This window comes from Saccostrea cucullata, unplaced genomic scaffold (assembly GCF_032062105.1).
Source record: "Saccostrea cucullata isolate Sc308-1 unplaced genomic scaffold, CSIRO_AGI_Scuc_v1 ctg13978, whole genome shotgun sequence".
Classification (NCBI taxonomy): Eukaryota; Metazoa; Mollusca; class Bivalvia; order Ostreida; family Ostreidae; genus Saccostrea; species Saccostrea cuccullata.
This window is the reverse complement of record NW_026920639.1, coordinates 863-17,434: the sequence shown is the minus strand read 5'-3', so window position 1 is coordinate 17,434 and position 16,572 is coordinate 863. Positions and strand designations below refer to the sequence as shown.

General features: G+C 34.3%; 1 protein-coding gene across 1 annotated transcript; it reads right to left on the bottom strand.

The window, feature by feature from the left end:
• Positions 1-648: 648 nt before the first annotated feature.
• LOC134254516 (uncharacterized) lies at positions 649-13,319 on the bottom strand (the record flags this gene model as incomplete). The annotated part of the gene is made up of 3 exons (XM_062737039.1): positions 11,288-13,319; positions 6,224-11,206; positions 649-769 (listed from the first exon to the last, which is right to left on the bottom strand). Coding segments are annotated over exons 1-3 (7,136 nt in total), but the record flags the coding sequence as incomplete, so codon positions are not given.
• Between the last annotated feature and the right edge of the window lie 3,253 nt (positions 13,320-16,572).

Here is a 16,572-nt window from a genome sequence, read left to right as displayed (position 1 = left end):
TGGTCAGCCATTTTGGCCCTGCCCTACCCCCGGGGGTCATGATTTGAACAAACTTGAATCTACACTACCTGAGGATGTTTCCACATAAGTTTCATTTTTCCTGGCACAGTGGTTCTTGAGAAGAAGATTTTTAAAACATACCACCAAATTTTCATTAATTCCCAATTATCTCCCCTTGACTGAGGGCCTGGCCCTTCATTTGAACAAACTTGAATCCCCTTCACCAAAGGATGCTTTGTGGCAAGTTTGGTTGAAATTGGCCTAGCGGTTCTTGAAAAGAAGTCGAAAATGTGAAAAGTTTACAGACGGACAGACAGACAGACAGACAGACGGACGACGGACAAAATGTGATCAGAAAAGCTCACTTGAGCTTTCAGCTCAGGTGAGCTAAAAACGTTCTGATGATACACATAATAGCTCTGAAGTTGGCATAAAAAAGATACTCAAGTTTTTGATTGACAATATCTATTTCGTTTTTGGAGACCAGGTCTTCCAACAATCTGTTGGAATTCCCATGGATACCAATTGCGCAGGGTTATTAGCAGACCTTTTTTGTATTCATATGAACTGACACTCTCTATAGACACTAACTGACACTCTCCACATGATACTTGTTGACATGACTGTTTATATGACACTGACACTTACTGACACTCCTCTTTCTCCGTTTCCTCAGTCATGCCGGAATCACTCATAGTTGGAGATAAATACTTGTTACATTTGGCATTAATTGTTGCATTCTTTAGACACATCTTGTGGGTTTCTAGACCTGAAATTATGCAAAATCTGATGTTAAATGCCAGCTGTTTAAAATAAATGAATTTTCGTTTGTTGTTTCACGTCCAATTCTTCACATTGTTTTATGTCCAATGCTTCACTGAAATAGGGATGGCTAATCCAATACATATCTAAATGGCTTCAAATTTAGTTCTTCAATCGACACACAGACCATTGAGTAGTGAGGACTTTTTATCATATCAATTACAATCATGACAATGGGACTCAGTTTTTAAAGGTCTCATCCTTATAACTTTCACTTCAAAGTTCTGAGTGATGGCAAAGGAACAGTTCCTACTTATTAGCCGGGCTTATTGCTCAAAGAGCAATTGCCGGCTTATGTGATCCTGTTCAATGCAGGATGTTGACCCCATAGTCGCCATTTTAAAGTTACGTGCAAAAATATAGTTCTTACTTTCAACCGCTTTTGAGATAATACAAACGCTAAATAAAGCAACAAAAATAAAACGAAGTTTTATCTATATAAAATAAACATTAGTAGTAATGACTTTGAAAGCTTCATAAGTCAAAGAACATAGTTCATTAGCGTAAGGATTTTTGATAATCAGTGTTACCGTAGTTCTCTACACATACGAGGTAAAGCAGGAGAGGGAACCAGACTGGCCTGTTTGTTTACATTCAGCTACGAAATTGGACCGTGGTATTAGGATTGAAAAACTCACTGTCAGTGTCTTATCATTTATATTGATAGTTTTGAAATAATTTTTTCATCAGAACATAAACGTGATTCATGTGAGAAATCCATTCTACTCTGTAAATGAGCCCGGCTCTCTGTACTTCTGAGTACTTTGATTTTTTATCAACTTAGTGCAGTCATGACCTTCCAAGCACTGAGCAAGAGCTCTACTGACTGAACTACTGTGATGGCTAATATAGTGGAAATGTGTTATTATAATCAATTAATGAATAAAATTGTTGTGAAATTCTAAAAGTATCTCCCCATGACCTACTTTTGGCTTAAAATCTTGAGCTAAAAATTTGTCAAAGCTTAAAAATTCAACCTTGAACATGTAAGCGTCACAGAGTTGAACATCATTTCAGTTTACTGGCAAAAAGCTTCAAACTTCACAAGATATAGACATATTAATTCATCTTCAGCCCTTGTTACATTGTAAGCTAATCTTACAATGCATGGCTGTCGAAAGGAAAGATATTTCATTCATTAAACAATACCCAAAATGTATGAAGAGGGAGGGACTAAGTGCTGGACAAATGTTCAGACAGTCTCTCATAGATAAAAACCTACTGAAACAGATGGACTTACAACTGACTAGAAAGATAGACATACCTAGTCCAGCCTAACCCCCCCCCCCTTAGTTTTCATGTACGTTTTGTTTAATAAATTAAACAAGAGGCCCATGGGCCTTATAGGTCACCTGAGCATCAAGCAACTTTTCAACCATTGAATTTGGTTCATATTTTAAACCAGAGGCCATGGCATGCACAGTTTTTCACCATTGCTCATCCTAACACTTAGCATGCTTAGTTTAGTTACTTAATACCCATAGGGAGAGTAGAGGAAAAAATGCATTTCAAGAAATCGGTAATATTCAGCAATAATCGGTATTGCCCCAACCCACAGGAACCCCTGACCCTGGGTTCACACATTGCACAAATTTGGAAAACACACCCTTGCTGATCATAAATGTTTGAAGACATTAATTCATTTTCAGTACATGTATATAATTGGAGCCCCGTCCGCTATGCTACTTTTGAAATTCCCAATTCTGAATGAAGGACCCTTGGTCTTCATACCTATGCATTTGAAAAAAAAACTTTATCTCCGTTTGTAGTGATGAATTTATTTTCTTATTCCTGAAAACCTTATGCAATAAAACTGGACACATACAAATTATATCAATTTATTGAGGTTTAAATTCATTCAGTATATAATAATGAACAACAAGTAAACTATAAAGATGTTTATAATTAATCAATAGTTCTTGATCATATCAGCAGTTTGCAATAAAAATTAATCTTAATCTAGAATCATACAATATATTAATGTGCATATATACATATACTGATAGTATATATTGGTTACATATTAATCATTGTACAACAATCACTTGTATCATCATGTCATGTCATCTGCATTCAATAGTTGTGTCCAATAGCAATCTGTTTAACATTTCATAGAATGTTATGATTTAAATTATTTTGTTTAGTTTTGAAAGCCAAAAGTACTTGATTGCTAAAAATGTTTTGCAAATGTCTGAAATTTTACGATATAACAATATTTGAAGCAATTTTCACTTTTATTTACATATCATCTGAAAGAAGCAAGGTTTACCTCCCTTTACGGGCTGGCCATTGACCCCTTCTTTCCACAATACTTACCTTCAAAAAGTGCATACTTCATGTAGGTGATTTCAGACACTTACAACATTAAAAAGATATTATGACATCTAACTTGAAAAAAAAAATAAAAAAAAAAAAAAAAAAAAAAAAAAAAATTTTAGTACATTGTACTGTAGTAATAGGTTTGGGGCATGAACATGCACATTGACCCCCTTAGCATATTTTACTGTTATTGGACATCTGCACATGATGTAAAAAAATTAACCACTGAGTTATTTAGCTAACTTTTTCACAATATTATGAAAAGTGCATATTGTACAGACAAATTTAATGCAACCGGACAAAATGTAAAATATTTGAAATTATTAAGTACATTGTTTAAACCATTTTGCTCTGGCAATAAGCATTTCAAAGCATTGCAAAAACAAAAGAAAACAAAAAAGTTGAATAAAAATTTTCTATATCATTAAATACTACACATATAGTGTGATTTAGTAATTTAAATTTAAAATTTGTGCAATTGAGCTAATATTGTTCATATTTCAAAGAAACAGCTGCTTTAATTCATTTATAGAACAAGTATTTAACCTTACATACTGAAAACGAAAAGAAAGATTAAAAGTTGTTCATATAATGAGATACAAAGACCATGTAGGTTTCAGGGTCATGAAACAGATCCAATATTAGACTCCATCAAGTCAAAAATTAAGTCTTTATAAAGTGAACACTACTGTGTACATGCTAAGTGACTCTTTAAAAATTACTACATGTACTAATATAAATTGTACAATGGAACTCATATTTTTCATATTTCAAAGAAATGTTTTCAGCTGCATTCATACATTTTTAGAACTTTTTTAACCTTACATACCGAAAACGAAAAGAAAGATTAAAAGTTGTTCATATTAGGAGATACAAAGATAAAGGTTTTAAGATCATGAACAGAATAATGAATGTTTACTTGAGGATAAATAACACAAACTTTTTCCTTCAAAAAATTCAATTATCTTAGGTGCCTGTCTCACTTAAGATGTGATATTTGTTGACCTTAACTACAAATGTTTGGCCAAGCAACATAATGTGGTGAGAAAAAAGCAGAAATGAAACTTTACTGCTCAATAAGTTTTTAATTACATTTCTATAGAAAGGAATATTGAAAAATTATCAGTGTAACTCTTCTGTGTGGGAGATAAAAAATTTGTTTATAGTATGTATCCTTAAACATGTTAAAGAAACATGGATGTTTCTTAGGGTGACTGTGGTACTGTACTAATATGACATTTATCACAATTAAAAAATTCAAAATTGTCCATGTCGAGTTGAGAAACATTTCAGTATTAGCAAGAAATAATAAATAAAACTAAATAACAAATGATTTCTTAAATATGACTTAATTGGAATCACAGAATGTAGATAACACTATTGTTTTACATGTAACACTATGAATTAGTCTATGTAAAAAAAAAAAAGATCAACATTTTTATAAGTAATAGAGCACAGGAGTATTCAAGTCTTTTCAGATACAGAATGTTCATTTAAACATTTTATATGTCCACTGGAGCTAGTGTTTGTTTTCAGGGAGAAAACTATTCTGGATGTTTACAATGTCTTTGTAGCGATACTGATAGTCACTTGTGATATTGGGTTACAAAGAAAGCAATGTAACTTTCATGAAAGTACATAATTATAATGTCATAATAATTGCAGAGTTCATCATTATTGTATAATAGCTAATAAATACTTATGCATAGTACAAGAATGCTCTCTAATATACATATCTACTACTAATATAGTAAGATTAGTCTAGCATTAATATACCCCCAAAAATTATGATTTAAATGCCCATGAGATGAAATGTTAATTGTTGAACTGTACATGTTTTACTGAAACAGATACATGTGGTACATTAAATACACAAAAATATGTAATATTCTAAAGAGTAAAAATTAACAAAATAAAACATATGAGATTGAAATAATACTTGATCATTTGTATATTTTATCCAGACTTAATGGATCAATATGTGTGGCCACAACAGAAAACAAATGCTATGAAGAAACAATAATTAACAATCAATCAAATCTTGCAGACATACCTGTATATCATTAACATTTTAAAATAATATTATATCATTCTTATTCAAAACCTTAGGTAATTTAAACAACATTTCACTTATAGTATATCAATTAGATTATTATAGAACTGTTAGCATGTGAATTAATTTGCAATCCTTTAGGTAATAAAATTACCTTTTAAACAAAGTAGGTAACAGTTTTAAAATGCTGTTGTGGATTTTAAATTGTGGATTAGCAATATAATACATAAATTAAAGATAAATAAGTAGACAGTACACACTATCATAGATAAACTACTGGGTAAATAATTTCATCTCATGGGCATTATAACTCTAAATCTTTTTTGTCCCAATAACTTCCATATAGCGAGTAAGTTAATCAATGCGATTTCAAATACATTTATATATATGAAACATACTGAAAGTTATTGGGACAAACAAAGTAGTTGATGAGTGGCAACCCTTGTTTTGTCCAACCACTCTTGGCAGTTTGTAAATATTTAGCTTCCATTGGAAGCTAAATATTTACATACTGCCTGTTTTGTGCTTGAGAGGGTTAATAATATTCAACAATGTAATTAAAATGCAGTTCTGTCATAGAAAAGCTTGCTTAAGTCAAATCTGCAGCACAATAAATCATATTATGGTCAGACCAATAAGCCGATAGAACATCTGTTTGTAAATCAGTAAAGTTGGTAAATATTAGGTCTAACTGTGTCTTATTCTTTGTGGTTACCTTGTTTATGATTTGCACACAACCCAATTTTTCTTTCATAAAGTTCAGGAAATGTGCATATTGACCAGTACTTAAATCCAAATTAAAATCTCCCATTATCACAGTCTTTTCATCTTTGTCAACAAATGGGAGCAACCTGTTTTTCAAGGTATCGTAAAAGAGTTGAAGAGTACAAGAAGGTTGTTTATATAAAACTACACACTGTATTGGAGTATTGGATGGCATAATGGAAATTATGGAAAATTCAACAGATTTGGAAGTGAAAGACTTGTATGAAGCACACTGTAATTGATTTCTCAGATATATGACAATACCATGATGTGGTCTGCTCTGGGAAGAACTTGCATCATTCCTGAACATTGTAAAACCCTCTAAAGTAAAGTCTTCATCAGAATCTAATTCACAAAGCCAAGATTCAGCTATACCAATAACATCTGCAGCTAAAACACTTGGGTCTGATTTTATATCAAGGAAGTGTTTGTGTAGGGATCTGGCATTGTTGAACAAAAATTTTATGTCTTTACATACTGAGTATAGTGGTGTATATGAGAGTTGCAATCTATTTTCTCTTAACCTGTCCATCTCATTATCAACAGTTTCATCTTTTGAAAGACTTTTTTCATTGAAATCCAGAATGAACAGACCATCAAGTGACCTTACTCTTGAGAGTGCAACATAATGTATATGAGAAATTTTGCGCTGCTTTGTCTGTGCTAGGTTGATTACTGCCTTTGAAAGAGTTGCTCCTTGTGCTTTGTGGATTGTTTTTCCAGCAGAAGGTTGGAGTGGAAACTGAACTCTCTCATATGTCTTCCTGTTATAAACAAACGTTCTTTTAGCTTCAAATACGGGAGTCCATGCAGTATTAACATTTGTGCTAAACAAATGCCTGTATTGATGTCTTCGTGAGATACCTATACTTGAGTCAGCAAACAGTACCCATACTATGGCAGGCCTTAATTGCGATTCTTTATATTCAATGTATTTCACAACACAGGAAGCACCATTTGTCAAACCATCTGTAACATCGAGATTTACTGATATGTCATATAGCATATCTACAGCAATAACCAAATTTGTTCTTAATTGTCCAGTAGATGCTGGGTTTTCAGGCAAGTTTTGAACTAGTTTCAATTTCATTGATGCAGAAAGTTTTGTCTGTGATAACACATCTGTGTCTGCTCTAACAGTTACTTTATTTGTTGAAAGGTTTTCTATTAGATTGTTATTAAAACAATCAACAAACTTGTTCTCAATAAACAGATGAGGTGCCTCCTTAGGATAGTCTTGAGAGTCTTGCCTGATGAAACGTTGTGAAATGAGTTCCTTGTCTTCGTCTGTCATCTTGTTTTCACGAAGTCTGTTTAACATTTCTGCAAATCTGAGGTCATCCTTTTGTCTCATAATTTCAGTTAGTTCATGCATATAAAAATGTTCATGCCACAAATTTTTTGCTAAACTCTGACCAGGATTAGATAGGTCTTTGAAAATCCACTTGTCTCCAACTGGTGGTAACTGATACAAATCACCTACAGCTATGATACTAATCCCACCAAAATCTTGTTTTCTCCCAGTAAGTTGTTGAAGTCTATCATTTATAAATGACAACATATTATTCCCTACCATTGAAATTTCATCTATTATTACAACTGACAAATTCCGGTACTTTGTCCTAAATGAGTTCAGTTCATCTGCACTCATGTGCTGCTGAGTTTGATACATTTTTCTGTGAAATGCTGATGCAATAGTAGTCCCTTTGATGTTGTATGCAGCTTTGCCAGTGTGAGCACAAAGTAATATTCTGGTGTCATCAGGGTTTTCACCTTCTTTTGAGTACAGTATTCTGTGTAATGTTTGAAAAATGGCATCAATAACCACTGATTTTCCTGCACCTGCTCCACCAGTTAGAAAAGCATATAATGGTTCATCTCTGGTTTGAATCCAGTTAGTTACATGATTGTAAAATTCCCTCTGCTTAGTATTCAGGGATTGTAAAAGTTTATGATACTGCTGATCAGGAATGCGTACAGCACTCATTTCTGTTTCAGTTACTTTTGAGGACAATCCAAGTTCTGGTCCAATATCAAATTCTCTGTGTTGAACTGTATCAGGATCAAAATGAACAAATTCCTCAGATGGTTCAGAACCTATCTCTGCATCTTCTGCCTCAGCATGTTCTGTATTTGGTGCTACTGTCTCCAGATCATCAAGATCTTCTTCAGCTAGAAGCCGAGCTTGTTCTAATTCATCCACAAAATGCTCATACTGCCTTTGCTTCATTTGTATTATACTTGCTTTTTGAATGTAATGCTGTTCATAAGTTTGATGACTACCAAGTAGGTCAGCATTCTCGTTTCTCCAAGGCAGAAAGAGAAGAATTCTTTCTCTGTAATACTGTTCAGAATTTGTTTTTTGGCTGTAGCCTACATATCTAATAACTCGTTTGTTTTTTCGTCTTCTGATCTTAATCCCATTTTTCAAATGAACTAATACATCCAGATCAGTAAAAGTTTCCTGAGAATTATCTTCTGGATTATCATCATTCATTTCCTCTTGTATATCTTTTCTGATTTCTTTTGGGAAAGTCACTTCCAATTCAGACACAACATCAGCTAAACACCAATTTTCTAGCTGTTTTGGTCTTCTTGCATATCTTTGTATCATACTATCTGCCTTAATATCAGTTGAATCCTTGGGCAACTCATTCAATTCATCTTGATGTTTGAGTAAGAAAACTCGGTCTTCAGGTGGTGAGGTATTGATAAAAACAACCTCTCTACTTGCTTGTGTAAGTGGCATCTGAAGGATTAAGTAACTTGCCTCTTGTGCACTGACCTCAACAAAGTTTAAGAACTTGTTTCCAATATGTCGAACTTGTCGCTTAAGATCCATATTTCCCTCTGCGGCTTCTTGAGATGCCTTATCAAGCATTGCACTGATCCCTCTCTGAGATTTGCTGATATAAGCAACAATGTATGTGGCACATGCATAAGGATCAAGTACAAACTGAATATCTAAGTTAGCATTCCAGGCCTTCAACACTGATGAGTTATAGTAATTCACTCTCATCTCAGATGGACTTCTCTTAAGAAACAATTTAGGACCTTTCAAGGAAGCTCGAATACATTTTATATACTCATCCTCACACATTTCTACAACAGTTTCTAAGAAAGACTCATAGTCTAAACTGCAACCATCTTTGTAATCATTCATTTTCTTCTGAATATCAGAATACATCTTTCTATAGTGTTCAACATTAACATCCAAGGGTTCAAGAAGCATAGTTTTGGGCAAAGGTGGCAAAGGAAATCCAAATCTGCATACAGATCTACCACCCTTTTTGCAAGTTTTTGAGTGTTTATGTACTTGAAGATCTACAAGTTGCTTCATTTGAGGATTATTTTCCTGCAAACCACATGTGACATACTTATCTACATAAGCTTCAATTTCTTCATTGCTATTTTCTTTGTGCTTTGGGGCATCACTTGTCCATACCAGCATATGAATATGTGGCGAACCTCGGTTTTGGAATTCTACCCTTCGAAACACATCAGTGACAACACCTAGAGGATTATGAGGACTCTTAAGAACAGTATTGATGAAAAGTTGAACTCTGTTGTCAAAGAATCTAGCACATGTCACTGGATCTTGTTTAACTAGTTTTGATTTTTCACTCCAATTCAAATCCTCTAATTCTTCTTGTGACAGGGGTTTTCCATCTAGTGTTGCCAATGTTTTAAGCAGATCTTGCCATCTGGTATCAGCTGATGAAAGTGAGATAAACCAAGTTGGAAGACCCAACTGCCTTATCATGGCAAAAACATCTTTCTTTTTAGATGAAAGATATGCAGGAGAATTTCGAAGTGTTCTGAAAATATAATACCCTTCATTTAATCTCACAATTCTTTCCGCAGAGGCTGGATCTAAAACTTGTTCTGCGGTGATTTTCTTACCATCTGATTTACATCTTCTCAATGCCAAGTTAACTTTGTCACTAACTTGCTTAATTTGAATTTTCTTCAATTTAAAAAAGATGTTTGGCACAGATTGTGCTGCTCGTCTATCAACACTGCGCAACTCCCACTTTGCAATATCACTGTAGTGTACTGGAACTTCTCTTTCCTCATTTTCAACTCTGCGTTGACCACAAAATATTGTTGGAAAACAGAGATATTCTGCATCTTTATCTGTAAATAAACTTATTGGTTTTTGGTTTTCTCCAGGGGCAAACACATAGAGTTTATTTGTATCAATATCTGCTTCATCTACAAGTGTATCAGAATTGCCCTGAATGCAATCATCTGAGGAAACTTCACAAAAACCATCATCATTTCCTTCCGTTTCACGATCATCACTATCATTTGAAGATCCTACCAATTCTTGTACTGTTTCCTCATTACTTTTTTCAATTTTGTCTCTCCAAGAATGGTCTATCACTATTCCTGAATTTTTATACAATTCACTATTTTTCATTAGCCATTGTAAAGCACTTATCACCACATTGGGACGAACATTTTCTGTGAAGCATGCAGATTTGTGAGATAATCTTTTCTTTAATTTCACAGCTATAGTTACATGCTCATCTATTTGTCGTGGAAGGGCATTCACAGTTGGCTGAATATCAACTGGAACATTTACAACATTTCCTTTGACCGACATCTGACCTCCTCTTGGTAATTCTCTTATTTGCATAAAAGGTATCCGTTGAGCTATCAACCTCTCTTCCAGTGGGTGTAAATTTAAAGCATCCGGTTTGTCAGGCCATATCATTCCATTTTTAACTGAAAGTCTTGGAATTCTCTCATCCTTCAGAGCTGAACAGCAAGTTAAGCAAAGCCATTCTATGTCATCCACAGATCTGAACCCAGTACAGATACTCTTACTACTTACACTAAGATTAATTGTATCCAACTTCACAACGCTTTTGAAAAACCAAGTCTGATGACAACATGTGCACACATAAATTGGGCCAATTTTTACTTGATCGTGGAATTTCTTGATGCAGTCATCTAAACAATTTCCATAACATCTTTTCTTCAATAATTTGTTTTCATGGTCTTTGAATTCTGCATCAAGTCTTCTTTTAGCCTTAGAAACTTTTTCCGTCTCCCTCTCATTTTCTCTGTTATTTCTTCTACTTTGCTGTTTATATAAACGTTCCTTCTCCACCTGCTGCACATTGTCTCTTTTCACTCTTTTTGCTTCTCTTTCTGTTGATCTAAATTCTGGATTTTGCCTTGCTTTTGTTTTACTTTTCAAAGCACTTTCTCTGTCTTTCTGTTGTGTCTCTGGGTTTTCTCTGGCAATTTTTTTGGCAGCAAGTTACTTTTCTTGAAAATCTTTACAAAGTCTAGCTTTAGATCTACTTTTCAAAGCACTTTCTCTGTCTTTCTGCTTTGTCTCTGGATTTTCTCTGGCAATTTTTTTGGCAGCAAGTTCTTTATCTTTATATTCTTTACTAAGTCTTGCTTTAGTTCTACTTTTCAAATTGCTTTCTCTGTCTTTCTGCTTTGTCTCTGGATTTTGCCTGGCAAGTTTTTTGGCAGCAAGTTCCTTTTCTTGAAAATCTTTACAAAGTCTAGCTTTAGATCTACTTTTCAAAGCACTCTCTCTGTCTTTCTGCTTTGTCTCTGGATTTTCTCTGGCAAGTTTTTTGGCAGCAAGTTCTTTTTCTTGAAAATCTTTATTAAGTCTAGTTTTAGATCTACTTTTCAAAGCACTTTCTCTATCTTTCTGCTTTGTCTCTGGATTTTCTCTGGCAATTTTTTTGGCAGCAAGTTCTTTTTCTTTATATTCCTTACTAAGTCTTGCTTTAGTTTTACTTTTCAAAGTGCTTTGCCTGTGTTTCTGCTTTGTCTGTGGGTTTTCTCTGGCAAGTTTTTTGGTAGCAAGTTCTTTTTCTTTGAAGTCTTTACTTAATCTTGCTTTACTCTTACTTCTTCCACACAGTGCATTGTCACTTTTCCTTGTTTCTGAGTTTTCCCTCCTTTTTCGCATGTAATTTCTCATATATTCTTTTCTATTTGCTTGTGAGCTTGACATGTTCTCTTGGAACTCAAAATACTTGTCAATTAAAGATAGTCTTTCACTTCCTGAAATGGACACCTTTGATTTTTGCATTACAGACAATGGTTGTATCTCAAATTGATTTATCATTGAAATATTGCAACTTTGATAAAATGCAAACAAGTAATCCACAAGTTGATCAATATCACTGAAAGTAATTTTAACAGCTCTACCATCTGCAGATGAGAGACCATCCTCTCCATGGGAATGTGAATCAAAAAATACAGGAGAGTTCTCTTCATTCAGATATATTGCAGAGCAAATTCCTCCAACAATAATTAATCCCTGCTTGTACCTTAAAAAGAGCAACTCAATGCCTTCTTTCAAATTATTACTTTGACATGATTGATCCCAACTGATATGAGTCAGTGTTCCATAAATTTCTTCAAAATAGCATATTTCATACTGGTTGTCATTGACGTACACAGACCTCGGAAGTTCTTGAAATTGTAGCATTTTTGATACAAATTGAACAGATGATTGTAATTCTGCGATTCTGACTCTAAATAAATCATCTCCAGCAAATAATACGCCATCAAGTTGTACTGAAGTAGATGTATTTTGCAGAATGATGGACATCAAAGCATTGCATGTGCACTGAACTCCTCGTGAAAAAGCTGGAAACAAATTACTAGATTGATTAATTGTTCCAAATAATTTTGTTATAGGCAATGTTTTCTCACTGATAGGCATGCATGTTTCTAAAGGCAAACTGGTGGAGTTTATAGCGCCCAAAGGCAAATTGGTAGCAGAGTTTGTAGAGCCTGAAGGCAAATTGGTCGAGTTTGTAGAGCCTGAAGGCAAATTGGAAGCATAGTTTGTAGAGCCTGAAGGCAAATTGGTAGCATAGTTTGTACAGCCTGAAGGCAAATTGGTAGTATAGTTTGTAGAGCCTGAAGGCAAATTGATGGCATAGTTTGTAGAGCCTGAAGGCAAATTGGTAGCATAGTTTGTAGAGCCTGAAGGCAAATTGGTGGAATAGTTTGTAGAGCCAGAAGGCAAATTCGTAGCATAGTTTGAAGAGCCCGAAGGCAAATTGGCAGAGTTTATAGCAATGTTTTCAGCAATGTATCTAGCACCCGAAGGTAAATCTGCAATGTTTCTGGCGCCCGAAGGCAAATTGTGTACTCTTTTTAAGGAGGCAGTATCCCCCCGGTCTTTTGTACTATTTTTTACGTGGCTAGTGTCCACGAGTCTCGAAGGTCCGTCAACTGTCATGTCACTTGTTGGGTCCTTGGTACTGTTTTTTATGTGGCCAGTGTCCACAAGTCTACTGTCATTGCTGGCTCGACTCTGGTTTCCCATCTTTGCCAAAGCTACCCTCCAGTTCTTCCTACGAGGCATGACAAAGATTCTGAAAAATATATAAATTTAAGCAGTTAAATGCACCGTGTTGTGCATGCTACAGGTCTACAAAACTGAATAAAAACTCTACCATCCTTTTATTCAACTTCACTTCCTATTAATAAGTCCTTACTTAAAAAGCATATGTCATTTTATCAAAAGTGTGCAACGTTCAGTCCCCTAAATTATATGAAACGAAGTTTGACAATTACATAAGGCCTAGAAAGATGTTTGCTATAACATTCCTAAACCAGAAGTCTATGAAGAGACTGTAACTCTACTGGTCTATACATATAACAAAGGAAAAGTAGCACTTGGAGTTGAATCTTTGCAACAGGCAGCAATAAATAATTTTAGTGTTGTCTACTCTATGCCAAGTTATATTGAAATGACAACAACGTTCATCGAAATCCAAAACTGATGCAACATTTTCTGCATCTTACTGTAGTCTACTTGTGTGCAAAGTTATATTGAAATCAGACTAAAACTGTAGGAGGAGTAGCATTTTGAAACATTGTTTACAGACAGACAGATGGACGGAGGACACATTACTTTCACATAAGCTCTTCTGGTCTCTGACCAGTAGAGCTAAAAATCAAAGCTCTATATGTCAGTATTTTTTTTATTTTTGCTTATCAATACTGCAGTTAAGGACATATGCAACGTACCTTACCTACGGATAATTTTCCAAGGTATTTTAAATTTAAACTTACAATATCATTACATGCTCTTAGACAAAAAATCAGCACGCGTTACCAGGAATTTTGAAAAGATATGGAATTTTGAAAAAAATTGCATTATTCAAATAAAGATGTACAAAAAATATGAAACATGAATTTCAGATTTTTTTCATCAAAAATTGTTTTAGAAAAAGTGTACAAATCCATATATAGAGATTAAAAATATTGCACACAGGTCCTTCATGTAGTGGAACTCTTCAACTCCAAGGAAGAATCCAAAAAAGTTCAAACTACGTTGCGTATGACCTTAAACATCCCCAGACTGAATAAACCAGTATTTACAGCACACACCAAACATGGCTTCCTATTACAAAGCGAACTTTAAAAAGTTGTGGTTCTTATTACAATAATGCAGGGTTGTCCACATTTAAAAAATTTCACCATGTTCACCATGGAAGAATCTGCGCTATTGCGAAATGTGATCCAAAAACACTAATTTGTGTTAGACTTCCTAACCTTCACTGCTTTCATCAAACTTACTGCTGCAGCACAAATTGTGAAAATAACCAATAATTTTTTAATTAAACAAGATGTGTTTAAAGCATATGATACAGGAAACAGTCAAAGTAAACAGGTCATTTATCTTGGTGTCATTTGAAGGAACTAAATTAGTGGATACCAAATATCAAGTCTCTATCTCCTATGGTTCAAGTTCAAAAAAGCTATTTTTAGCATATAGGTCACAATCAAGGTCACAATGTCATTGAACTTGGTGTCATTTGAAAGAAGTTAACTAGTGAAGAATGCATACAAAAAAGGTCTCTATCTCTCGCAGTTCAAAAGTTATGATGAAAGTAAAAGTTGACGACAGACAGATAAACAGACTGACAAGGCAAAAACAATATATGCCCAATATATCAATTCAAGCGCATAAAAAATAACACAGAAGTCTGTGGGGCAATGCTCACTAGAAATACCCAAGCTCTGATGAGAATATACACTAATATGTTAATATATATGCAAGTTTAGTTATGGGAAGATGCAAAGATAAATAGGAAGTTGACATCAGATTAACATTAAAATATTTCCATTTCCAATTTTTCTCTCTGTGATAACTCCTTGAAAGTTAGCTGAGTTAATTTCTTGATAATTTTTCCAGATGTAAATTAGGCAGGTCAATAGGTCAGGAACAAGTATGCATGCACATTTTGTGTGCGTCTGTCTCCGAGTGTGATGCTAGGGAGGCCAAATATGCATGAAAAACTCGTGCAGCTGCTGTTGTTTTTTAGGTCAGTGGGCGAGGACTATTGACATTGGGATGGAAGTCCTCATGTAATTTAAATCTATGTCTGTATTTTTTAAGTCTAAATCGACAATTTTATTTTACAATGAAATGGAAATATAAGGAATCACTGTCTAGTTAGTATAGTATGTCAGGACATCAACAATAGTGGGAAACATGGGATAATTTATGCATCCCTGGTTTCCCACTATTGTTGATCCCCTGGCATACTATACTAACTAGACAGCGATTCCTTAAATAATTCCAACCACACGGCATGCCTTAACTAAGGATGTGCTAGAATTTCAAGTATGTATCTGAAATGAGTAGTTGCTAAGAAAACTGTGATAAAAATTTTGCAATGACTGGTTCAGACAAATGCATGGATAAACAGATGACTTCAGATTGGAACAAAAGTGAATCCCACCGTATGGCATGGCTCAGAGAAGATTGTTTAAAAATTTCAAGCATCTGCAACGAGTAATTGCTAAGAAAACTGTGAGTGACAAAAATTTGTTATGTATGAAACAGACAGACACAAGGATATTCAGGAAGCTGATCTCAGATTTAAACAAAAATGAATCCCACCATATAGCATATTGGAGAAGATTGTGTTTAAATTTCAAGCATCTGCAATGAGTAGTTACTTAGAAAAAAGCAACCAAAATTTGTTACATAAAAACACAACGGACACAGACAGACAAACACACAAGGGTAAAACAGTATACCTTGTACAAAAATTTTGAATGTATTTTCTGGACAGGAACTTGGATGCTTGTAAATTATCATTTTGTTACTGCTTGTTATGTCATTTTTTGTAAATTTGTCAACAGTAAAACCAGACTCGGGTTGAACGTGTTGGATTTCTCCCAAATTACACGTGTACAGGATAATTAATTTTTAAGATATTGATCATCTGCTCTCCATTGTCAAGCTTTACATCATAGTTTCTGATCAGCAACTGTGTTTGTTTTAGCATAGTCAACTTTCGATCGATACATGTTAGGTGCATAGCAGTCTTGGTATAAACACAATTAAATACTCTCGTCATTAAAAAGTAGGAGTTATAGTGAAATACAGACAGTACAGTAAAATTTAAATCATAGCCACAGCCTATTTTAACAATGGTGCAGCACATAAACCCCTTGTGGAGAACCATAATAATGATTACTCTTTATCCTTAAGGTAAACTATGTTGATATATTTAATATCTCATATAGAGCTACAATTCATATTTTTCGAATATATGGAATCAGCTGATTAGATTTGGCACAAAAAATCTGCCTGGGGG